Consider the following 26,633-nt stretch of genomic DNA (forward strand, 5'->3'; position numbering starts at 1 on the left):
TCCGGCACGGCAAGAGAGCCCCAGGTGGGCAGAGGAAACGCTTCAAGGACACCCTCAAAGCCTCCTTGGAAAAAGTGCAACATCCCCCCACCGACACCTGGGAATCCCTGGCCCAAGTTCGCACAAAGCGGTGGAGAAGCATCCGGGGAGGCGCCGAACACCTCGAGTCTCTTCGCCGGGAGCAGCGCTCGTCAACCCAAGCACCCCGCCCACCCGCCCCTTCAACCACCGTCTGCCCCACCTGTGACAGAGACTGTAGGTCCCGCATTGGACTCACCAGTCACCTGAAAACTCATTTTTACTGTGGAAGCAAGTCATCCTCGGTTCCGAGGGACTGCCTAAGAAGGAGGCTCTGTGTGTCCCACTGCCTCACTTTCATAACAGCCCCCAGTGTAAAAGCGAATGTCGTTGTCCCACCGCCTCACCTTTATAACAGCCCCAGTGTAAAAGCGAGTCTCACTGTCCCACTGCCTCACTTTTATAACAGCCCCAGTGTAAAAGCGAATGTCGTTGTCCCACCGCCTCACCTTTATAACAGCCCCAGTGTAAAAGCGAGTCTCACTGTCCCACTGCCTCACTTTTATAACAGCCCCAGTGTAAAAGCGAATGTCGCTGTCCCACTGCCTCACCTTTATAACAGCCCCAGTGTAAAAGCGAATGTCGTTGTCCCACCGCCTCACCTTTATAACAGCCCCAGTGTAAAAGCGAATGTCGTTGTCCCACCGCCTCACCTTTATAACAGCCCCAGTGTAAAAGCGAGTCTCACTGTCCCACTGCCTCACTTTTATAACAGCCCCAGTGTAAAAGCGAATGTCGTTGTCCCACCGCCTCACCTTTATAACAGCCCCAGTGTAAAAGCGAGTCTCACTGTCCCACTGCCTCACTTTTATAACAGCCCCAGTGTAAAAGCGAATGTCGTTGTCCCACCGCCTCACCTTTATAACAGCCCCAGTGTAAAAGCGAGTCTCACTGTCCCACTGCCTCACTTTTATAACAGCCCCAGTGTAAAAGCGAATGTCGCTGTCCCACCGCCTCACTTTTATAACAGCCCCAGTGTAAAAGCGAATGTCGCTGTCCCACTGCCTCACTTTTATAACAGCCCCAGTGTAAAAGCGAATGTCGTTGTCCCACCGCCTCACTTTCACAACAGCCCCAGTGTAAAAGCGAATGTCGTTGTCCCACCGCCTCACCTTTATAACAGCCCCAGTGTAAAAGCGAGTCTCACTGTCCCACTGCCTCACTTTTATAACAGCCCCAGTGTAAAAGCGAATGTCGCTGTCCCACTGCCTCACTTTTATAACAGCCCCAGTGTAAAAGCGAATGTCGTTGTCCCACCGCCTCACCTTTATAACAGCCCCAGTGTAAAAGCGAATGTCGCTGTCCCACCGCCTCACCTTTATAACAGCCCCAGTGTAAAAGCGAATGTCGTTGTCCCACCGCCTCACCTTTATAACAGCCCCAGTGTAAAAGCGAATGTCGCTGTCCCACCGCCTCACCTTTATAACAGCCCCAGTGTAAAAGCGAATGTCGCTGTCCCACCGCCTCACCTTTATAACAGCCCCAGTGTAAAAGCGAATGTCGCTGTCCCACCGCCTCACCTTTATAACAGCCCCAGTGTAAAAGCGAATGTCGCTGTCCCACCGCCTCACCTTTATAACAGCCCCAGTGTAAAAGCGAATGTCGCTGTCCCACCGCCTCACCTTTATAACAGCCCCAGTGTAAAAGCGAATGTCGCTGTCCCACCGCCTCACCTTTATAACAGCCCCAGTGTAAAAGCGAATGTCGCTGTCCCACCGCCTCACCTTTATAACAGCCCCCAGTGTAAAAGCGAATGTCGTTGTCCCACCGCCTCACCTTTATAACAGCCCCAGTGTAAAAGCGAATGTCGCTGTCCCACCGCCTCACCTTTATAACAGCCCCAGTGTAAAGGTGTGTAGCCACAATAGTCCTGCAGGGAATCCAAAGGATCCATGGAAAGTGCTGCCTGCAACAAGATCCCCAGGATGCTGGCGTGCCCGCAGGCTGCGGCAAAGTGCAAGGGCGTGCGACCTTTGACGTCTCGGCACAAGACGAACGCCTGGTGGTCGAGTAGAGCTGCGACGCATTCCTCACATCCCTGGACCGCCTGGATTGGGGGGGGGGGGGGGGAACACGGGTGGGAACAAAGACATTAGGAACCGGCGGGTGACAGCCCCGGCTCCGAACTGTACGAGCCCGACTGGTCCCACCATACCCGACACGCACCCCCCCCCCCCCCCCCCCGACGCACACGCAACCCCTACCCGCATGCAACCCCCACCAAACGCAGCTTATTCTCAGGAGTGACGGCGGCCACTCTCTCTCTCTCCCCCACCCCCCCCACAGTCACTATAGCGCAGTGTCACCAGCATCTCGGACTTACCCCTCGGTGTAGGGCCGTCCGCCCCCTTTTATCAGCAGCATCGGTCGTGGCTCCTTTCTCCAGCAGTAGGTGTATGCAGTCTATGTGCCCATTGGTAACGGCCAGCATCACTGGAGTCCTGAGGAGTGCAGAGAGAGAGAGAAAGTAAATCAGCCGGCAGGCAGCCTGGGATCGCCTGTGGCACAAGAGCTTAACACGCCTCCCCACCCCCCCCCAGCAAAATCTGGCCATCGGCAGGGCGGTTTCAAAACCCACGCAGCTCACTGCTCGTCAGAAGGTTGTGGGTTCAAGTCTCATCCCAGAAACTTGAGTGCATAATCTAGGTTGACATTCCCAGTGCAGCGCTGAGGGAGCGCCGCACTGTCGGAGGGGCGGCGCTGAGGGAGCGCCGCACTGTCAGAGGGGCGGCGCTGAGGGAGCGCCGCACTGTCGGAGGGGCGGCGCTGAGGGAGCGCCGCACTGTCGGAGGGGCGGCGCTGAGGGAGCGCCGCACTGTCGGAGGGGCGGCGCTGAGGGAGCGCCGCACTGTCGGAGGGGCGGCGCTGAGGGAGCGCCGCACTGTCGGAGGGACGGCGCTGAGGGAGCGCCGCACTGTCGGAGGGACGGCGCTGAGGGAGCGCCGCACTGTCGGAGGGACGGCGCTGAGGGAGCGCCGCACTGTCGGAGGGACGGCGCTGAGGGAGCGCCGCACTGTCGGAGGGACGGCGCTGAGGGAGCGCCGCACTGTCGGAGGGACGGCGCTGAGGGAGCGCCGCACTGTCGGAGGGACGGCGCTGAGGGAGCGCCGCACTGTCGGAGGGACGGCGCTGAGGGAGCGCCGCACTGTCGGAGGGACGGCGCTGAGGGAGCGCCGCACTGTCGGAGGGACGGCGCTGAGGGAGCGCCGCACTGTCGGAGGGACGGCGCTGAGGGAGCGCCGCACTGTCGGAGGGGCGGCGCTGAGGGAGCGCCGCACTGTCGGAGGGTCGGCGCTGAGGGAGCGCCGCACTGTCGGAGGGTCGGCGCTGAGGGAGCGCCGCACTGTCGGAGGGGCGGCGCTGAGGGAGCGCCGCACTGTCGGAGGGGCAGCGCTGAGGGAGCGCCGCACTGTCGGAGGGGCCATCTTTTGTGAGAGATGTTAAACCGAGGGCTCGTCTGCCCTCTCGGGTGGACGTAAAAGATCCTGTGGCACTATTTCGAAGAGGAGCAGGAGAGTTCTCCCCGGTGCCCTGGGGCCTATATTTACCCCTTAACCAACATCATAAAAATCAATTATCTGGTCATTATCTCATGGCTGTTTATGGGACCTTGCTGTGCACAAATTGGCTGCCGCGTTTCCTACATTCCAACAGTGACCACATTTCAAAAAGTACTTCACTGGCTGAAAAGCGCTTTGGGACGTCCTGAGGTCATGAAAGACGCTACATATATTTAAGTTTTTCTTTTCTTTCTTGTATCTAACTTGCCCAAGGCTCAGTCAACTTCTCGCTAAAACATCAGGGTAAATAAAACTGCAGGGAGAGGAAAGATCATTCATCCTGGGACGGGATACATCCAATTTTACCTTGTCTACTCTATCAAAACCCCTCTCGTAAATCTCCCCCGTAACCGTCTCTGCTCTAAGGAGAACAACCCCAGCTTCTCCACGTCACTGAAGTCCCTCATCCCCTGGTACCATTCTGGTCAATCTCCCCCTTAACCTTCTCTGCTCTAAGGAGAACAACCCCAGCTTCTCCAGTCTCTCCACACCCCTGGTACCATCCTGGCAAACCTCCTCTGCACCCTATCCCAAGCCCTCGACTTCCTTCCTAAAGTGCGGTGTCCAGAATGGGGACACAATACTCCAGCAGCTGGGGCCTAACCAGCGATTTATAAAAGTTTGGCGTAACGTCACACGCGCGTGCGACTAGGACTGCTGCCTCGAGGAAGGAAGGGAATCGGGTCATGATCACCTGGCCTTGGGGAAGGATATACTGGCCTCGGACGGGGTGCAGTGTAGGTTTACCAGAATGATACCCGGACTCCAGGGTTTAAATTACGAGGAGAGATTACACAAACTGGGGTTGTATTCCCTAGAATTTAGAAGATTAAGGGGGTGATTTGATCGAAATTTTCAAGATATTAAGGGGAACCGACAGGGTGGAGAGAGAGAAACTATTTCCGCTGGTTGGTGAATCTAGGACTAGGGGGCATAGTCTAAAAATTAGAGCCAGACCTGACGGGAGAGAAGTTAATTAACACTTCTACACACAAAGTGACGCAAGAAAACTATTCGGCACTTGGTCTAAGCGTTAAACAAAGCTTTAATCAACTGTTTTACAACATGGAGGTCTAGTTGTGTCCTTCACTAGTTCCTGTTAAGAATGTCCTGCGCAAGCTGGGCCCGTGCCCAAGTATTTATACTCTTCCCTGGGCAGCGCCACCCGTAGGCCGCTCAGTATTATTTCATAAGTCTTTCCTTCATGAATGACTGACTCATGTCACAAAGGGTGGTAGAAGTTTGCACAAACGGCAAATGATGCTGCGGCGGGGGGGGGGGGGGGTCAATTGTTAATTTTAAATCGGAGATTGATAGATTTTTGTTAACCAAAGGTAAGAAGGGATCTGGGCCCAAGGCGGGTACATGGAGTCAGGTCACCGATCAGCCCTGATCTCATCGAATGGCGGTACAGGCTCGAGGGGCTGAATGGCCTCCTCCTGCTCCGATGTTCCTTCGCACAGACGGGTGTGACATTAATGAAGGGGGTCTGTTTTAATGGCTAGGCTAAGCAGAAGCGACAGGCGAGCGGCCGACTTACTGTCCTTGGGCGTCCATCGTGTCCAGTACTTCTGCATTCTCCGCGCTGTTGGTCAACAAGTGCAAACAGTCAGTGCGGCCATTTGCAGCTATACAATGACGGAGAGAGAGAGAGAGAGAGAAAGAGAAAGGGAGAGAAAAGGAGTGTGAACAAAGCCGGAAAGGAAGGCGTAATTCAATTATTTATTTTTTTAATAAACAAAACATTTACAGAGCCCACACGCGCCCAGTAACGTCACTCAGCAGGCCCAGAACAAGCTACAGGAAATAGCAGGGAGAACGCAGAGTTACTGGACGGAACCCACGGTTTATACCGTAGAGGTTAAACCGCGACTGGCTGGAATCCACGGTTTATACCGTACAGGTTAAACCGCGACTGGCTGCAATCCACGGTTTATACCGTACAGGTTAAACCACGAACCTCGGAGGCGGTGCAACGAAGGTTCTCAAGATTGATTCCTGGGAGGAGAGGGATGTCCCTATGAGGAGAGATTGTGTAGAATGGGCCTGTACTCTCTGGGGTTTAGAAGAATGAGAGGTGATCTCATTGAAACATGCAAGATTCTGAGGGGGATTGACAGGGTAGATGCTGAGAGGCTGTTTCCCCCCTGGCTGGAGAGTCTAGAACCAGGGGTCACAGTCTCAGGATAAGGGGTCGGCCATTTAGGACTGAGATGAGGAGGAATTTCTTCACTGAGGGTTGTGAATCTTTGGAATTCTCTGCCCCAGAGGGCTGTGAATGTTGAGTCTTTGCGTATATTCAAGGCTGAGATCGATAGATTTTTGGACTCTAGGGGAATCGAGGGATATGGGGATCGGCCAGGAAAGTGGAGTCAAGGTCGATGATCAGCCATGATCTCATTGAATGGCGGAGCAGGCTCGAGGGGCCGAATGGCTCTTATTTCTTATGTTCCAGCGGTTGGAAGTCCACGGCTAAACCGTACAGGTTAAACCGCTGCGAAGCTCCCCGCACTGGAACAAGCCGGAGGCACTCACCGTCCCGGAAAACACCCGAACAAGGCAGGACAGCCACGACTCACGCCGTGCCCCAAGCGCTGTAGAAGTGTGGCCGAGGAGAGCAATCGGTGAAAAAAAACTTTTCAAATAAAAAGGGGGGAAAAAAAACCACGTTGACAAAGTACGTTACAGGAGAGGAGAGTGGGAATTTTCAAATTGAGTTTAACAACGGCGGAGGATACTCGGGCCATGGGGATACCATCCAGCTCAGAATGCACCACAGGAAGATAGAAACCAATAAACCCACTCTACACACCCCATGCATACATTCCAACTCAAAACCCGGCCGTCAAGTGAACTTTTACCCCAGAAGAAAAAGCTTCCATTTCAGTGTCAGCAAACACTCCCAGGGCAGGTACAGCACGGGGTTAGATACAGAGTAAAGCTCCCTCTACACTGTCCCATCAAACACTCCCAGGGCAGGTACAGCACGGGGTTAGATACAGAGTAAAGCGTCCTCCACACTGTCCCATCAAACACTCCCAGGGCAGGTACAGCACGGGGTTAGATACAGAGTAAAGCTCCCTCTACACTGTCCCCAGCAAACACTCCCAGGGCAGGTACAGCACGGGTTAGATACAGAGTAAAGCTCCCTCTACACTGTCCCATCAAACACTCCCAGGGCAGGTACAGCACGGGGTTAGATACAGAGTAAAGCTCCCTCTACACTGTCCCATCAAACACTCCCAGGGCAGGTACAGCACGGGTTAGATACAGAGTAAAGCTCCCTCTACACTGTCCCATCAAACACTCCCAGGGCAGGTACAGCACGGGGTTAGATACAGAGTAAAGCTCCCTCTACACTGTCCCAGCAAACACTCCCAGGGCAGGTACAGCACGGGGTTAGATACAGAGTAAAGCTCCCTCTACACTGCCCCCAGCAAACACTCCCAGGGCAGGTACAGCACGGGGTTAGATACAGAGTAAAGCTCCCGCTGCACTGTCCCATCAAACACTCCCAGGGCAGGTACAGCACGGGTTAGATACAGAGTAAAGCTCCCTCTGCACTGTCCCCATCAAACACTCCCAAGGCAGGTACAGCACGGGGTTAGATACAGAGTAAAGCTCCCTCTACACTGTCCCATCAAACACTCCCAGGGCAGGTACAGCACAGGTTAGATACAGAGTAAAGCTCCCTCTACACTGTCCCATCAAACACTCCCAGGGCAGGTACAGCACGGGTTAGATACAGAGTAAAGGTCCCTCTACACTGTCCCATCAAACACTCCCAGGGCAGGTACAGCACGGGGTTAGATACAGAGTAAAGCTCCCTCTACACTGTCCCATCAAACACTCCCGGGGCAGGTACAGCACGGGTTAGATACAGAGTAAAGCTCCCTCTACACTGTCCCATCAAACACTCCCAGGGCAGGTACAGCACGGGTTAGACACAGAGTAAAGCTCCCTCTACACTGTCCCATCAAACACTCCCAGGGCAGGTACAGCACGGGTTAGATACAGAGTAAAGCTCCCTCTACACTGTCCCATCAAACACTCCCAGGGCAGGTACAGCACGGGGTTAGATACAGAGTAAAGCTCCCTCTACACTGTCCCCATCAAACACTCCCGGGGCAGGGACAGCACGGGTTAGATACAGAGTAAAGCTCCCTCTACACTGTCCCATCAAACACTCCCAGGGCAGGTACAGCACGGGTTAGATACAGAGTAAAGCTCCCTCTACACTGTCCCATCAAACACTCCCAGGGCAGGTACAGCACGGGGTTAGATACAGAGCAAAGCTCCCTCTACACTGTCCCATCAAACACTCCCAGGGCAGGTACAGCACGGGTTAGATACAGAGTAAAGCTCCCTCTACACTGTCCCATCAAACACTCCCAGGGCAGGTACAGCACGGGTTAGATACAGAGTAAAGCTCCCTCTACACTGTCCCATCAAACACTCCCAGGGCAGGTACAGCACGGGTTAGATACAGAGTAAAGCTCCCTCTACACTGTCCCATCAAACACTCCCAGGGCAGGTACAGCACGGGGTTAGATACAGAGTAAAGCTCCCTCTACACTGTCCCATCAAACACTCTCAGGGCAGGTACAGCATGGGTTAGATACAGAGTAAAGCTCCCTCTACACTGTCCCATCAAACACTCCCAGGGCAGGTACAGCATGGGTTAGATACAGAGTAAAGCTCCCTCTACACTGTCCCCATCAAACACTCTCAGGGCAGGTACAGCATGGGTTAGATACAGAGTAAAGCTCCCTCTACACTGTCCCATCAAGCACTCCCAGGGCAGGTACAGCACGGGTTAGATACAGAGTAAAACTCCCTCTACACTGTCCCCATCAAACACTCCCAGGGCAGGTACAGCACGGGTTAGATACAGAGTAAAGCTCCCTCTACACTGTCCCATCAAACACTCCCAGGGCAGGTACAGCACAGGTTAGATACAGAGTAAAGCTCCCTCTACACTGTCCCATCAAACACTCCCAGGGCAGGTACAGCACAGGTTAGATACAGAGTAAAGCTCCCTCTACACTGTCCCATCAAACACTCCCAGGGCAGGTACAGCACGGGTTAGATACAGAGTAAAGCTCCCTCTACACTGTCCCATCAAACACTCCCAGGGCAGGTACAGCACGGGTTAGATACAGAGTAAAGCTCCCTCTACACTGTCCCATCAAACACTCCCAGGGCAGGTACAGCACGGGGTTAGATACAGAGTAAAGCTCCCTCTACACTGTCCCATCAAACACTCCCAGGGCAGGTACAGCACGGGTTAGATACAGAGTAAAGCTCCCTCTACACTGTCCCATCAAACACTCCCAGGGCAGGTACAGCACGGGTTAGATACAGAGTAAAGCTCCCTCTACACTGTCCCCATCAAACACTCCCAGGGCAGGTACAGCACGGGGTTAGATACAGAGTAAAGCTCCCTCTACTGTGCCAGTGTGACATGTTTCCGTTACCCACACCAGCCATCCTCTGGCTATTCTACCCAGAGTTTAAAAACTTAATACCAAATCAGGGCAGTTTGGTGCCCACTCGGAATTGAGTAGAGACGTGGCTACGGAATACCTGTACATGTCTCACGTCTTGATCTTTCAGTTCGGGCAGTGCAACAATCTGTAAACTACTAAATCAATGCAATATATTTATAGGACAGGCATGACCAAGAAGCACAAATGGCCCTGAGCCCTGCGAGGACCCCAGCAGCCTTTGAATGGCAGGGAGCGTTCTGCCGATAGGAGTGTTTCTAGCACGGGGAGAGTGACGGAGAGAGTCGGGATGTGACAGGGTTGGCGAGCGCACACACCGGTTTAAATTTCACCCGCAGGTGCGACAGAGTCTCCCCCCCGCCCCCAAAGAGGCCTGTTGCATCTGCCGTACCTGCAACGTGAATCGCGGTTCCTTTGGTTAGCCGGTCCTTGACCAGAATGGAGGCCCCGTGCCTGGTCAGGATCTCCACGCAGTCTGTGTGCCCTCTCTGAGCCGCCACGTACAGTGGCGTACGTCCGCTGCGATCTCTCGCATCCAGATTCACCAGGGTTTCCACCAGTACTTTCAGGGCATCATGGTGGCCGTTGTAGGCCTGCAGAGGAAAGAAAGGTTTCAGGATCAAAGGAAGCGGTTTTCCTTCACCACCCCCCCCCCCCCAGACACTCGACGCATGATTTTTTTCCCCTTCCATAGGAACAGCAGGTGGCCGTTCAGCCCCCCTCGAGCCTGTTACATTAGGAACAGGAGGAGGCCATTCAGCCCCCCTCGAACCTGTTACATTAGGAACAGGAGGAGGCCATTCAGCCCCTCGAGCCTGTTACATTAGGAACATGAGGAGGCCATTCAGCCCCCTCGAGTCTGTTACATTAGGAAAAGGAGGAGGCCGTTCAGCCCCCTCGAACCTGTTACATTAGGAACAGGAGGAGGCCATTCAGCCCCCTCGAGCCTGTTACATTAGGAACAGGAGGAGGCCATTCAGCCCCTCGAGCCTGTTACATTAGGAACATGAGGAGGCCATTCAGCCCCCTCGAGTCTGTTACATTAGGAACAGGAGGAGGCCATTCAGCCCCTCTAGCCTATTATATTAGGAACAGGAGGAGGCCAATCAGCCCCTTGAGCATGCTTCCCCATTCAATGAGATCATGGATGATCTGTGACCTAACTCCATCTACCTGCCTATGCCCCGTATCCCTTAACACCTTTGCTTAACAGAAATCTATCAATCTCAGATTTAAAATTAACAATTGACCCCCCCAGCATCAATTGCCGTTTGCGGAAGAGAGTTCCAAACTTCTACCAGCCTTAGCTTTTGGAAGCGTTTCCCAATTTCATTCCTGAAAGGTCTGGCTCTAATTTTTAGATTACGCCTCCTCGTCCTAGAATTCACAACCAGCGGAAATAGTTTCTCTCTCTCTCTCTCTACCTTATCCGTTCCCCTTAATACCTTGAAAACTTCGATCAGCTCGCCCCCTTGACCTTTGAAATTCTCGGGAGTACAACGCTAGTTTGTGTAATCTCTCCTCGTAACGTGACCCTTGGAATCCCGATCCCGGCAACCATGAGTGAAAACATTTCCCCTCATCTCCCCCCTCTCGATCTTCTGCCAAGGATTTTCAATCTGTGACCTCTGGCTATTGACCCAGACCGCGAGAGGGAAACAGTTTTTCTCTCTCTCTACTCCATCAAAACCTCCCATAGAAACATAGAAGATAGGAGCAGGAGTAGGCCATTCGGCCCCTCGAGCCTGCTCCGCCATTCACTGAGATCATGGCTGATCATCCAAACTCAGTACCCTGTCCCTGCTTTCTCCCCATATCCCTTGATCCCTTTAGCCTCAAGAAATATATCCAACTTTTTCTTGAATATATTTAATGAACTGGCCTCCACCGCCCTCTGTGGCAGAGAATTCCACAGGTTCACCACTCTCTGGGTGAAGAAATTCCTCCTCATTTCAGTCCTAAATGGCTTCCCCCTTATCCTTAGACTGTGACCCCTGGTTCTGGACTCCCCGGCCATCAGAAACATCCTTCCTGCATCTAGTCTGTCCCGACCTGACAGAATTTTATAGGTTTCGATGAGATCCCCTCTCAATCTTCTAAACTCCAGTGAGTATAAGCCCAATCGACACAATCTCTCCTCATACGTCATTCCTGCCATCCCAGGTATCAGCCTGGTGAATCTTCGCTGCACTCCCTCCATGGCAAGAACATCCTTCCTCAGTTAAGGCGACCAAAACTGCACACAATACTCAAGGTGTGGTCTCACCAAGGCCCTGTACAACTGCAGCAAGACATCCCTGTTCCTGTACTCGAACCCTCTTGCTACGAAGGCCAACATACCATTTGCCTTCTTAACCGCCTGCTGCACCTGCATGCTTACCTTCAGCGACTGGTGCACAAGGACCCCCAGGTCTCTTTGCACTTTCCCTTCTCCCAATCTATTGCCATTCAAATAATAATCTGCCTTCCTGTTTTTGCCACCAAAGTGGATAACCTCACATTTATCCACATTTTAGTGCATTTGCCATGTTTCTGCCCAATCACCCAACCTATCCAAAGCATACTGGAGTTTCCGGACATCCTCCTCGCAGCTTACCCTCCCGCCCAGCTTTGTGTCGTCTGCAAATTTGGAGATATTACATCCAATTCCCTCGTCCAGATCATTAATATATATTGTGAACAGCTGGGGTCCTAGGACCGATCCTTGCGGTACCGCACTAGTCACTGCCTATTGGGTCACTGTTAGGGTGAAAATTATATAGCTTAAAGCAGCAACATAAAGAGTTAAAGAATGTATTGTAAGAAGTGAACTTGTAAATAAGAAACATGGGCACAAGACTAAACAAACTCAGCTTGAGACGGGGCAGGAATTAACTGTTTGTGTCTGCTCCCATTAAAACCATTGCGCTTGACATTATTGTTGAACAGTTATTGAATGTGGGAAACTCTAAATATTTCACAATTATTCAGCGGTGCAGCCTTCTGCAAACTATTTGCTGGAAGCCCTTTGGATGTATTAATGTAATTCTACTATTCTATAATGCAAAGTCGATGAATCAAAATTGTGTGTATTGATGAGTAATTGTTAGCTGCAAAACTACCCATTTTTGTAATTAACTACAGGTAGACTATCCTTTATCCGAAAACCTTGGGACCAGCCGTGCTTCGGTTTTTGGATTTCATAAGGTTTTCTGACAACAAACACTGTTGCTCAGCTTGTAAACACTCGGGCCCTGCCTTGGAAGCCTCTCTGAAGCTGTTGCTAAGCTACAGAGACTCTTTCCACAGCCTGACTGTTTCAAAAAAATGCTAGGGGAAGAAAAAAAAAAATGAACAAAACAGCTGCTGATTTCTGCCGTTAGATCGAGGTTTCCGGCTCCCCCTGCTCCGTATCTGAATTCCTTGACTGAGCGGGGGTCTGGGGCTCGACTGCCGCCGCCAGTTGTGGGAAAGCCGGATATCGACTGACTCCTACACTAAGCTGGCCCGCAAATCAGGTCCGGGGGGGGGGGGCGTGGGGGGGAAGAAAAGACTATCGGACGGGCCGCTGTATTGTTGGGTTCGCTCTCCCGGTACCTCCTTCACACTGCCCGGCTCGGCCTGCAATCTCCTACCCAGGAGGGAACTCTGTGACCCTCTGCCCTGCTCACAGGGAAAGGCAGAGCTCCCAGACCACTCCTGTCATGTTTGGCGCCACTCGGGTCACGTTGTATGCACGACTTACGCTCCACGAAAAAACTTTCGGTTTTTGGTTTTCGGAAGTGCGGATAAAGGATAGTCTACCTGTATTAAAAACCGCCCAAAGTTCTAGAAGGTTCCATATCATTCCTGTGAGGACAGGGGAATTGTTGCTGGGGGAGCATGATTGATTGAAGACACCTGTGTGTAATATTTTGCTATAATGTATAAAAGAAGTTTCAATACCTTATTGCTGGGGGAACGTAATTGAATGAGGACAAGAGAATTGTTGCTGGGGGAACATAATTGGATGAACACATTTGTGTGTAGTGTTTTGCCTGTATAGAAGAAGTTTTATATCACTAACGGTGAGAAGCTTATCACTAGACCCCGGGGTCTATGGTTCTTCTCCCAGAACGTTCTGTTAATAAACTGTGTACTTCTACTTTAAGACAGACTCGAGTGAATCCATTTTTCACCAACAGTCACCTTTCCTCATAAGCTAACCTTTGGAGCCTCGGTTTATCCCTCAAATCAGGTGGGCTCATTTTAACGCTGGTGGGATTCTTCGTGCGATGTGCTACAGCCTCGACTGGAGCAGTGGTGCCTCCCTCGCACCCCCCGCCCTGCACCCTCAATCTCTCACCACCTTTTCTGAAGGAGGAGACTCCTTGCTGGGTACAGCTCCATCTCCACCCTCCAGTACCTTTCCCCCAGGAAGCCCTCCGCCCAGCCCGAACCTCTCCTTCCTAGGTAGGACCCTAGGAAGGACAGAGGATCAGAGGGACCTTGGTGTGCATGTACATAGATCCCTGAAGGCAGCAGGACAGGTAGATAAGGTGGTTAAAAAGGCATATGGAATACTTGCCTTCATTAGCCGAGGCATAGAATATAAGAGCAGGGAGGTTATGATGGAGCTGTACAAAACGCGAGTTAGGCCACAGCTGGAATACTGCGTGCAGTTCTGGTCGCCACACTATAGGAAGGATGTGATTGCATTAGAGAGGGTGCAGAGGAGATTCACCAGGATGTTACCTGGGCTGGAGCGCTTCAGCTATGAAGAGAGACTGGACAGGCTGGGATTGTTTTCCTTAGAGCAGAGAAGGCTGAGGGGGGACCTGATTGAGGTGTACAAAATGATATGGGGCATAGGGTAGATAGAAAGGAACTTTTCCCCTTAGTAGAGGGGTCAATAACCAGGGGGCATAGTTTCAAGGTAAGGGGCAGGAGGTTTAGAGGGGATTTGAGGAAAAACTTTTTTACCCAGAGGGTGGTTGGAATGTGGAACTCACTGCCTGAAAGGGTTGTGGAGGCAGGAACCCTCACATCATTCAAGAAGCATTTAGGTGAGCACTTGAAATGCCATAGCATACAAGGCTACGGACCAAGTGCTAGAAAATGGGATTACAGAAAACTCTCGATTTACCGGCACCCAAACAACCGGAAATCCCGGTTAACCGGCATAATTCAGGAGCAGGTTAAGTTTTCTTCATATTAGTGGTCGTTCCTGGATCCGTGGCTGTGTAATCGGGGGTTTCTGCACTTGTTGCTAAGCAACAGGGACGCTTGGTCTGTGGCTGGGGTTCCTGCAGCTGTTGCTAAGCAACAGGGAAGCCTGGATTTGTTGCTGCGTACGGAGCTCTCGTACCTTTTAACTATACCTCTCTGTAATCCGGAGTTTGATAAACCGGCACTATGCCGGTCCCGGATAAAAAAGAGTTTCCTGTAGAATAGACAGGGCTTGATGGCCGGCGCGGACACGATGGGCCAAAGGGCCTCTTTCTGTGCTGTATAACTCTATGACTCTCCTCGCCCAGTGTCTACACATGCGGCCATTAGCAGCAAGGGGTGGGGGGTCACTGGACAGCGATCAGGAGCGGGGAATCCTGGCTGAATCCCTCCCCTACCCAAGCCCGCCCAATACTCCGGCTGATTTGAGCAACCCCCCGGGATGGAACCTGGAACCTTCCAGGTTGCTGCGGCTCGGCACACTTATTCCCACTTTGAGGTCATCCAAAACCCTGCTGCCCCGTGTCCTAACTCGCACCGAGTCCCTTTCACCCATCACCCCAACCTGTGCTCGCTGACCTGCACTGGCTTCCTGTCCGGCAACGCCGCAAGTTCAAAATTCTCAGCCTTGTTTTCAAATCCCTCCCTATCTCTGCAACCTCCTCCAGCCCCCAACAACCCTCCCTGTCTCTGTAACCTCCTCCAGCCCCCAACAACCCTCCCTATCTCTGTAACCTCCTCCAGCCCCCAACAACCCTCCCTATCTCTGTAACCACCTCCAGCCCCCTACACCCCTCCCGGTCTCTGTAACCTCCTCCAGCCCCCAACAACCCTCCCTGTCTCTGTAACCTCCTCCAGCCCCCAACAACCCTCCCTATCTCTGTAACCATCTCCAGCCCCCTACACCCCTCCCTATCTCTGTAACCTCCTCCAGCCCCTACAACCCTCCCTATCTCTGTAACCTCCTCCAGCCCCGACACCCCTCACTATCTCTGTAACCTCCTCCAGCCCCCTACAACCCTCCCTATCTCTGTAACCTCCTCCAGCCCCTGCAACCCTCCCTATCTCTGTAACCTCCTCCAGCCCCTACACCCCTCACTATCTCTGTAACCTCCTCCAGCCCCCTACAACCCTCCCTATCTCTGTAACCTCCTCCAGCCCCAACAACCCTCCCTATCTCTGTAACCTCCTCCAGCCCCTACAACCCTCCCTATCTCTGTAACCTCCTCCAGCCTCTACAACCCTCCCTATCTCTGAAACCTCCTCCAGCCCCCTACAACCCTCCCTATCTCTGTAACCTCCTCCAGCCCCTACAACCCTCCCTATCTCTGTAACCTCCTCCAGCCTCTACAACCCTCCCTATCTCTGTAACCTCCTCCAGCCTCTACAACCCTCCCTATCTCTGCAATCTCCTCCAGCCCCCTACAACCCTCCCTATCTCTGTAACCTCCTCCAGCCCCTACAACCCTCCATATCTCTGTAACCTCCTCCAGCCCCTACAACCCTCCCTATCTCTGTAACCTCCTCCAGCCCCCTACAACCCTCCCTATCTCTGTAACCTCCTCCAGCCCCTACAACCCTCCCTATCTCTGTAAACTCCTCCAGCCCCTACAACCCTCCCTATCTCTGTAACCTCCTCCAGCCCCGACAACCCTCCCTATCTCTGTAACCTCCTCCAGCTGCGACAACCCTCCCTATCTCTGTAACCTCCTCCAGCCCCTACAACCCTCCCTATCTCTGTAACCTCCTCCAGCCCCCTACAACCCTCCCTATCTCTGTAACCTCCTCCTGCCCCTACAACCCTCCCTATCTCTGTAACCTCCTCCAGCCCCTACAACCCTCCCTATCTCTGTAACCTCCTCCAGCCCCTACAACCCTATCTCTGCAACCTCCTCCAGCCCCTACAACCCTCCCTATCTCTGTAACCTCCTCCAGCCTACAACCCTCCCTATCTCTGTAACCTCCTCCAGCCTCCTACAACCCTCCCTATCTCTGTAACCTCCTCCAGCCCCCTACAACCCTCCCCATCTCTGTAACCTCCTCCAGCCCCTACAACCCTCCCTATCTCTGTAACCTCCTCCAGCCCCGACAACCCTCCCTATCTCTGTAATCTCCTCCAGCCCCCTACAACCCTCCCTATCTCTGCAACCTCCTCCAGCCCCTACAACCCTCCCTATCTCTGTAACCTCCTCCAGCCCCCTACAACCCTCCCTATCTCTGTAACCTCCTCCAGCCCCCTACAACCCTCCCTATCTCGGTAACCTCCTCCAGCCCCCTACAACCCTCCCTATCTCTTGTAACCTCCTCAAGCCCCCTTCAACACTCCCGATCTCTGTAACCTCCTCCAGCCCCCTACAACCCTCCCTATCTCTGTAACCTCCTCCAGCCCCCTACAACCCTCCCTATCTCTGTAACCTCCTCCAGTCCCCTACAACCCTCCCTATCTCTTGTAACCTCCTCCAGCCCCCTTCAACACTCCCGATCTCTGTAACCTCCTCCAGCCCCCTACAACCCTCCCTATCTCTGCAACCTCCTCCAGCCCCTGCAACCCTCCCTATCTCTGTAACCTCCTCCAGCCCCCTGCAACCCTCCCTATCTCTGTAACCTCCTCCAGCCCCCTACAACCCTCCCTATCTCTGTAACCTCCTCCAGCCCCCTACAACCCTCCCTATCTCTTGTAACCTCCTCCAGCCCCCTTCAACACTCCCGATCTCTGTAACCTCCTCCAGCCCCTACAACCCTCCCTATCTCTGTAACCTCCTCCAGCCCCCTACAACCCTCCCTATCTCTGTAACCTCCTCCAGCCCCCAACAACCCTCCCTATCTCTGTAACCTTCTCCAGCCCCCTACAACACTCCCGATCTCTGTAACCTCCTCCAGCCCCCTACAACCCTCCCCATCTCTGTAACCTCCTCCAGCCCCTACAATCCTCCGAGATCTCTGCGCTCCTCCAATTCTTGCCTCTTGCACACCCCCCCCCCGATTTCCATCGCTTCACCATTGGCGGCCGCGCCTTCAGCCGCCTGGGCCCTAAGCTCTGGAATTCCCTCCCTAAACCTCTCCGCCTCTCTCTCTCCTCCTTAAAACCTACCTCTCTGACCGAGCTTTTGGTCACCTGTCCTAATATCTCATGCGGCTCGGTGTCGGATTTTGTTTGCTCACGCTCCTGTGGAACACCTTGGGATGTTTCACTACATTCAAGGCGGCGTATAAGTGCGAGTTGCTGTTGACACTTGTACAAGAGCAAAAGCAAAATACTTGACAGGCCAGATGTTTGCTGGGCTAAAGGCTCCTCTCGGCACCGCAGCCGTACCCCAGCGCAAATCACCACCTTTAGTGAGGAGTGAAACTCGCCAAACTCTGCAATCCACCACCCCGTTCCCCCCCCCCGTCACCGTTCAAAAGCAGGAACAACGAATTAAGACATCGACACACTGGCATTTAGGCCGTTTGGTAGAATCGCGCAGTGCGCAGGAGGTCGGCCATTCGGCCCGTCCTGCCTGTGCCGGCTCTCCGAAAGAGTTAAATAATGCGTTTCGTAAAAACGATGTACTTACAGCCAAGTGCAAGGGGCTCACTGGGATTACACTGTCCGCTTCGTTTAGGGAGTCAGCCGTCGCCTCGATGAGCTGTGGAAGCAGTATTACAAGGCAACCTTTTAGTTCATTTCCTTCGGGTGCAACAACAGCTAAAAGCCAAGCTTTGTGGGGGGGGGGCGGTTGAGGGAAGAAGCGACGAGCAGCTAAGCGTCTGGAAGCCGGGCGGACACAGAGGGATGGGTGAGGAGTCAGTCCCCTGCCGCAAACTCTGTTCCCTGGCCACCTTCCTCGAGGCCGAACCAGACCGTTTGCAACCTCGACCCCCCCGAGCTGAGCTTCCGCCAACCTCACATCCTCCCCCTCGTCAAAGCCGCCTGCTTCCACCTCCGGAACATCGCCCGTCTCCGCCCCCTGCCTCAGCTCATCCGCTGCTGAAACCCTCATCCATGTTTGTATTACCGTCCAGACTCGACTATTCCCAACGCTCTCCTGGCCGAAATCCCACCTGCCACCCTCCGTAAACTTCAGCTCACCCAAAACGCTGCTGCCCGCCACCGTGTCCCGTTCACCCATCACCCCCCCACTGTGCTCGCTGACCTACATTGGCTCCCCCCATTCGGCAACGCCTCGATTTCAAAATTCTGGTTTTCAAATCCCTTCACGGCCTCCTCGCCCCTCTCCATCTCTCGCCTGGGCCCCGAGCTCTGGAATCCCCTCCCTACACCTCTCCGCCTCTGACCTCCAAGACGCTCCTTAAAACCGACCTCTTTGACCAGGCTTTTGGTCACCCGTCCTACTATCTCCCCCAGTGGTTCGGCGTCAAACTTTTGTTCGAGGCGGCGACAGGGGACGTTCTGCTACGTTAAAAGGCGCGATATAAACGCAAGGTTTTTTGCCGTACTGACCAGTTCCAGGTTCTGCTTGTTCCCGTGTGCGGCTGCGTAGTGTATTGCACTGTAGCCTTGCTTGTCCTGAATCGACGGGTCTGCACCGTTGTCCAGCAAGTACTCCAGACAGCTGGAAAGGCGAAGGGTCAGCGTTACAATTCCGCCCACGGAAAGCGCGCGGCAGACGTCTGCATCGAGGCGGGAGGACCGCTGCGAGGGCGCCGCTGCCGGCGTCCCTCTTGGGGCGCTCAAACTGAATATCGGGCTGGCGCTCCCTGCTCCGTCCGAGGCGGGACTTCCGGCGCCCAGGCGAGCTTGGCGCCCCAAACGCGGCGCCACCGAATTTTTAGCCCATAGTCCCTTATCACCAATGTCCCCTGTCATTTTTTTCTATTTAAAAGTGGGCTGTGCAGGATCCCTGGAGCGCCGCGCAACTTACAGGGAACTTTGCTCATCACATCTCTCAGCACGGTGGCATAGTGGTTAGCACTGTTGCCTCACAGCGCCAGGGACCCGGGTTCGAATCCGGCCTCGGGTGACTGTCTGTGTGGAGTTTGCACATTCTCCCCGTGTTTGCGTGGGTTTCCTCCGGGTGCTCCGGTTTCCTCCCACAGTCCAAAGATGTGCGGGATAGGTTGATTGGCTATGATAAATTGACCCTTAGTGTTAGGGGATTAAATACGTGGGGTTACGTGTTGGTGTAGGGGTTACGGGGATCGGGTGGGATATGTGTCGGTGCAGGCTCGATGGGCCGAAATGGCCTCTATCTGCACTGTGGGGTTTCTGTGATTCTGTGAAAATATCACAAAGCTCTTCACATACGCTGTACAGCGAGAAGGCAAGCAAATGTGGCCGGCATTTTGCCTGCAATATCCCGCAAACAAGAAACGAGATCGGTTTCGGTTTCTGGAGGCGGCGGTTGAGGGAGGAGTGCCCAGAAAACCGGCCTGCTTCCAATAGGGTCACGGTATCTTTAGCATCCGACTGGACATAGGAAACAAGAACAGGAAGAGGCCATTCAGCCTGCTCCGCCATTCAGTCAGATCACTGCTGATCTGCACCGCAACTCAGTTCGCCCGCCTTGGAGTCACGCCCCTCGATACCCGAAACTCAATTAAAAAATCTATTGATCTCGTTCTCAAAAGTTCAATTGACCCCCGCCCCCCCCCGCCGCCGCCCAGCTACCACAGCCTTTTGGCGGGGGGGAGGGGGAAAAGAGTTCCAGATTTCCACTACCCTGTGTGTGAAGAAGTGTGTACGAAAGGCTGATATTTAAAGATATTTAGTAGACGAGAATCATATATGTATAACTTCAAGTGTAGCCATTGACCAAATAATATTACCCATAATTACTCCTGGGTAACTAGAAAACTTGTTCAAAATGTAGCCGCACAGTCAAAAGCAGTTTTGACAACAAACAGCCACAGACTGCGAGTGAAGGTTGAATCATTAAATAACATATTATAATGCTGTATAGAACTTAGAATTCGCTTAACAAAACTACAAACAAGATAACACTGAACATGGCAAAGTTGGTGGAAAAATACTGGAAAGGCGGGATGCAACCTTAGTCTGAGTGACGATGGTATTTTGGCCATTAGAACCAACTAAAAAAGGTGATTTTGTTAAGCCATATATGGACACTGGCCAAACCAACTTTTGACAAGGGTTAAAGCCTCGATACCCAAAGAACAACTTCACACAGACGTACTGCGAGGACAAAGGAACAGACTTAAGACGACGTCATGTGTGTCCAAGAGGTTCCAGAGACTTAGGGCTGCGAGCAACTCATTAAAACTATCACCCAATATTAAATATATAATGCTGTATGCTTAATAAATCTTGATCTATTGCTCAAACATACTGGCTGCTGCCTATTGGTGTCTTGTCCAAGAACTCAGAGATCGTTAAGATCTTACAAGTGCTTCCTGGCTCTGCTCCGGAGTGGCTCTCATTTCGAGACCGTGCCCCCTGTTCGGGATTCCCACCCATGGGGAAATCGTCCCTTCCTGCTCCGTGTGGGGCTCGGTACCACACCGGGTGAGATGGCCTCCCTCAGCACAGGCTGGGATGGGATCCTAGGCCTGTCCTGCTCAGCGTGTCAAGTCAGGTCCATCAATAGGCGTTAACAGATGATAAGACTGCGCTGGGGCAGGGCCTCAACGAGAAGTGGAAAATCTGGTTGGGTGGGGGTGGGGGCCAGCATGCGCTGTACTGTACTTACAAGAAGGCCTCCTTCTCCCGAGTTTCCTTCAGTACTTCTTCATCACGTTCATGACTACTTGTGGGGTGGTCACTCCTTGAAGAAAAAAAAAGAAATCAGTGGCTCAGAGTAATATTGGAAGCGCTTAATACCAAGCACCCACCCCCCTCCTCCTCCCAATGGCTCAGTGAGTGCGCAATCCAGAGCCACACACACAGCAGCTTCAATACGCAGAGTGACCCGAGCCACATTGCCAGATAGGAAGACTATAGCCGGCCAGCGGCAGGAGGGCTGGGAAGATTCACAGTGGGTACCTCAGTCCTGATCACTGGCTCACGGTGCCTGCAGAGTGCTCCTGTGTGTGGGCATCGGGTGCGAACAGCGGCAGGAGGGCTGGGAAGATTCACAGTGGGCACCCCAGTCCTGATCACTGGCTCACGGTGCCTGCAGAGTGCTCCTGTGTGTGGGCATCGGGTGCGAACAGCGGCAGGAGGGCTGGGAAGATTCACAGAGGGTAATCCCAGTCCTGATCACAGGAGCACTCTGCAGGCACCGTCAGCCAGGGCGAGAACAGCGATCCTGCTGACCTCGCCTGTCTCCGCCCCGGCCTCAGCCCATCTGCTGCTGAAACCCGCGTCCTGTGCCTTTGTTACCTCCAGACTATTCCAACGCTCTCCTGGTCGTCCTCCATCCTGAGCAAACTTGAGCTCGTCCAAAACGCTGCTGCTCCCGTGTCCTAACTCGCACCAAGTCCCTTTCACCCTTCACACCCCTGTGCTCGCTGACCCACACTGGCACCCGGTCCGACAACGTCCCGATTTTAACATTTTCATCCTAGTATTCAAATACCTCCATGGCCTCGCCCCTCCCGATCTCTGTAACCTCCTCCAGGCCCTACAACCCCTCCCTATCTCTGTAACCTCCTCCAGCCCCCTACAACCCTCCCTATCTCTGTAACCTCCTCCAACCCTCCCTATCTCTGTAACCTCCTCCAGCCCCCTACAACCCTCCCTATCTGTGTAACCTCCTCCAGCCCCCTAAAACCCTCCCTATCTCTAACCTCCTCCAGCCCCTACAACCCTCCCTATCTGTAACCTCATCCAGCCCCTACAACCCTCCCTATCTCTGTAACCTCCTCCAGCCCACCACAACCCTCCCTATCTCTGTAACCTCCTCCAGCCCCCTACAACCCTCCCTATCTCTAACCTCCTCCAGCCCCTACAACCCTCCCTATCTCTGTAACCTCCTCCAGCCCCCTACAAACCTCCCCATCTCTGTAAACTCCTCCAGCCCCCTACAAACCTCCCTATCTCTGTAACCTCCTCCAGCCCCGACAACCCTTCCTAACTCTGTAACCTCCTCCAGCCCCTACAACCCTCCCTATCTCTGTAACCTCCCCCAGCCCCGACAACCCTCCCTCTGTAACCTCCTCCAGCCCCGACAACCCTCCCTATCTCTGTAACCTCCTCCAGCCCCCTACAACCCTCCCTATCTCTGTAACCTCCTCCAGCCCCCTACAACCCTCCCTATCTCTGTAACCTCCTCCAGCCCCTGCACCCCTCCCTATCTCTGTAACCTCCTCCAGCCCCCTACAACCCTCCCTATCTCTGTAACCTCCTCCAGCCCCCTACAACCCTCCCTATCTCTGTAACCTCCTCCAGCCCCCTACAACCCTCCCTATCTCTGTAACCTCCTCCAGCCCCTACACCCCTCCCTATCTCTGTAACCTCCTCCAGCCCCCTACAACCCTCCCTATCTCTGTAACCTCCTCCAGCCCCTACAACCCTTCCTATCTCTGTAACCTCCTCCAGCCCCTACAACCCTCCCCATCTCTGTAACCTCCCCCAGCCCCGACAACCCTCCCTCTGTAACCTCCTCCAGCCCCTACAACCCTCCCTATCTCTGTAACCTCCTCCAGCCCCTACAACCCTCCCTATCTCTGTAACCTCCTCCAGCCCCTACAACCCTCCCTTTCTCTGTAACCTCCTCCAGCCCCCGACAACCCTCCCTATCTCTGTAACCTCCTCCAGCCCCCTACAACCCTCGCTATCTCTAACCTCCTCCAGCCCCTACAACCCTCCCTATCTCTGTAACCTCCTCCAGCCCCCTACAAACCTCCCCATCTCTGTCAACTCCTCCAGCCCCCTACAAACCTCCCTATCTCTGTAACCTCCTCCAGCCCCGACAACCCTCCCTATCTCTGTAACCTCCTCCAGCCCCTACACCCCTCCCTATCTCTGTAACCTCCTCCAGCCCCTACAACCCTATCTCTGTAACCTCCTCCAGCCCCTACAACCCTCCCTATCTCTGTAACCTCCTCCAGCCCCTACAACCCTCCCTATCTCTGTAACCTCCTCCAGCCCCTACAACCCTCCCTATCTCTGTAACCTCCTCCAGCCCCCTACAACCCTCCCGATAAATATTTTATATTTATGGCCCCCTAGTTTTAGATTCTCCCACAAGTGGAAATATCTACCCTATCAAACCCTTTCATATTTTAAAGGCTTCCATCAGGTCATCCCTCATCTTAGAGAAAAGAGGCCCACAGCCTGTTCAATCTCTCCCGATAGTTATCAGTTCTGGTATCAACTGTGTAAATCTTTCTCTTGCACCTTCTCCAGTGCCTCTATATCCTTATTCTGATAGGGAGACCAGAACCATGCTCAGTATTTTAAATAAAAACACGATTTTTTTTTTTGGAAGAGGTAGCAGAGAGAGTAGACAAGGGTAATGCAGCAGATGTAATTTATCTAGATTTTCAAAAGGCCTTCGATAAGGTACCACATAATAGACTGATGAACAAGGACAGAGAATGCGGAGTCAGAGGACAAGTAGCAGAATGGATTGCTGGCTGGCTTCAAGACAGAAAGCAGAGAGTAGGAGTCAAGGGTAGCAATTCACAGTGGCATAAGGTGGGTAGTGGTGTTCCACAAGGATCAGTGCTGGGACCACTGCTGTTCACAATTTAGACTTTGGAATCAAAAACACAATTTCTAAATTTTGCGGATGACACCAAATTTGGGGGGGGGGGGGGGGGGGCGGGGAAGATAGTCAATACTGAGAAGGACTGCAACAAATTACAGAACATTAATAAACGTGCAGAATGGGCATATAATTGGCAAATGAAGTCCAACACAGATAAATGTGAGGTATTACATTTTGGTAGGAAGAATAGGGAGGTCACTTATCACTTGGTGAGTCCGGGTGAGGTCGAGGAACAAAGGGATCTCGGAGTACAAATACACAAATCACTAAAAGTTGCGACACAGGTTAGCAAGGCCATAAAAAAGCAAACCAAGCACTGGGGTTTATTTCTAGAGGGATAGAATTGAAAAGTAGGGAAGTTATGCTAAACCTGTATCGAACCTTGGTTAGACCACACTTGGGAGTCCTGCGTACAGTTCTGGTTGCCATATTATAAAAAGGATATAGAGGCACTGGAGAGGGCGCGGAGAAGATTTACAAGGACGATACCAGAAATGCGAGGGTATACATATCAGGAAAGGATGAACAGGCCGGGTCTCTTTTCTCTTGCAAGAAGGCTGAGGGGTGACCTAATAGAGGTCTTTAAAATTATGAAAGGTTTTGATAGAGTGGATACAGAGAGAGTGTTTCCACTTGTGGGGAAGAGCATAACTAGAGGCCATCAATATAAGATAGTCACTAATAAATCCAATGGGGAATTCAGGAGAAACTTCTTTACCCAGAGAGTGGTGAGAATGTGGAACTCGCTGCCACAGGGAGTGGTTGAGGCGAATAACACAGATGGATTTAAGGGGAGGCTGGACAAGCACATGAGGGAGAGGGGAATAGAGGGTTACGCTGATAGATTTAGATGAGGAAAGACGGGAGGAGGCTCGAGTGGAGCATAAACGCCGGCATGGACTGGGTGGGTCGAATGGCCTGTTTCTGCGCCGTAAATCCTGTGTAAGATACAGAACTGAGGAAGTTATGAAGCTCTTGAGCTCGCTCGCGAAAGCGATCATATCCTCCCAATGAGGGGCCCACTGGAATCGCGAACCTAGCTTCCTCTTTCAGATGCTGACTGACCGGCTGTGCTTTCCCACCCTTTCCTGTGTATGTCGGATTACCAGCGGTCACTCTTGGCATTCCGCGATGGTGCCACACCGCGCCGGCACCAGCCTCGTACCTTCTGTATGCCTCCGAGGCAGCGGCGTAGTGCAAAGGGGTGCAGCCCCTCCCGTCTGTCACAACGATGCTGGCCCCGGCGGTTATTAAAGTAACTGTACACTGGTAACTACCGTTGGCAGCTGCATAGTGCAATGGAGACCTGCGAAGGGAAAGGGGGACAAGCTCAGAGTTCGCTCAGAGCAGGGGGAAGAGTTCGACAGCATCGGACACAGAAGCAACCTCATCCCCAAGGTACCATCTCCTCGAGACACCCCACTGCATCCCCGAGCGATCCTCTCGGCCCCTCGGAGTGGGGGCACCCACCTCGGGGCAACCCCCCCCACAGGGGGAGAACCCCCACTGGAGACTCGCTCCCCCTCAGCCCCCACCCCGGACACACTCCCCCTCGGCCCCCCAGTGACACACTTCCCCTCGGCCCCCCAGCGCGGACACGCTCCCACTCGGCCCCCCAGTGACACGCTCCCCCTCGGCCCCGCCCAGTGCGGACACGCTCCCCCTCGGCCCCCCCAGTGCGGGCACGCTCCCCCTCGGGCCCCCAGCGCGGGCACGCTCCCCCTCGGGCCCCCAGCGCGGGCACGCTCCCCCTCGGCCCCCCAGCGCGGACACGCTCCCCCTCGGCCCCCCAGCGCGGACACGCTCCCCCCTCGGCCCCCCAGCGCGGACACGCTCCCCCCTCGGCCTCCCAGTGACACACTCCCCCTCGGCCCCCCAGTGCGGACACACTCCCCCTCGGCCCCCCAGTGACACACTCCCCCTCGGCCCCCCAGTGCGGACACACTCCCCCTCGGCCCCCCAGTGACACACTCCCCCTCGGCCCCCCAGTGCGGACACACTCCCCCTCAGCCCCCCAGTGACACACTCCCCCTCTTGGGCCTGAAGCCAGCGCATTCTTTCCTTTTCTCATAGGCAGGGTGGTGTTCACACAGATCGCAAACTCTTGCAGACTCTCAGCCGGGCCCACATTGCTCACCTTCCAAATTTATCCTCCCTTCTTAAATCCGCACCACTGCTAAGCAGTAAGTTTAGACATTCAACATTCCTGCAAGGAACCAAACATGAGTCAGTCAGAGAGGATATGACGTCCACAGGGGAGCAGAGAAAGATAAAATAAAAGTGTGCACAGTCCAGCAACACAACAGCGTGCAAACTATGGCTCTCCACACATCCCGGATACCCAGTCACCGGATGAGGGCTTCATCTTCAAGTAGAAAGAAGCAAGCACAATTTTAAACAACAAATTTCCAGGTTCTTCAAAAACCTAATTTTGCTTTCCTCAGGTGATTTACTCCACCGTTTTCTCAGCCCCGTCCTCTCCCAGAGGTGTTCGGACCCCTTGCCCTGTTACGGTACCACGTGTGCACAAGGGTACCCGCCCCGAGCGCCGTTACTGCGTGCTGTTCAACCACAGGGCGGGGTTGGGGGGTGGGGTGGAGTCACATCCAAACCCTGGCGTCACTTCCCAGAGGGAACCTCAGCTGTTTTATCCTCCCTAACCCTGGGGCGGGAGGCCAGTTGTGGCC

The 26,633-nt window shown here is 53.6% G+C and overlaps 1 protein-coding gene across 1 annotated transcript in view; it reads right to left on the reverse strand.

Moving 5' to 3' along the window:
* The window catches only part of LOC147097133 (serine/threonine-protein phosphatase 6 regulatory ankyrin repeat subunit C-like), a 107,496-nt gene that overhangs the window by 76,049 nt on the left and 4,814 nt on the right, over positions 1–26,633 (reverse strand). The window contains exons 3-11 of the mRNA XM_085972531.1: positions 26,084–26,305; positions 25,112–25,252; positions 20,983–21,057; positions 18,777–18,888; positions 17,890–17,961; positions 9,537–9,738; positions 5,179–5,266; positions 2,402–2,519; positions 1,906–2,125 (exon numbers count right to left, since the gene is read on the reverse strand). Coding sequence (XP_085828657.1) covers positions 1,906–2,125; positions 2,402–2,519; positions 5,179–5,266; positions 9,537–9,738; positions 17,890–17,961; positions 18,777–18,888; positions 20,983–21,057; positions 25,112–25,252; positions 26,084–26,305 — 1,250 coding nt within the window. The remainder of the gene's footprint in view (positions 1–1,905; positions 2,126–2,401; positions 2,520–5,178; positions 5,267–9,536; positions 9,739–17,889; positions 17,962–18,776; positions 18,889–20,982; positions 21,058–25,111; positions 25,253–26,083; positions 26,306–26,633) is intronic.

The sequence above is a fragment of the Somniosus microcephalus genome, chromosome 33 (assembly GCF_052327205.1).
Source record: "Somniosus microcephalus isolate GS21.2 chromosome 33, FLI_Smic_1.0, whole genome shotgun sequence".
NCBI lineage: Eukaryota > Metazoa > Chordata > Chondrichthyes > Squaliformes > Somniosidae > Somniosus > Somniosus microcephalus.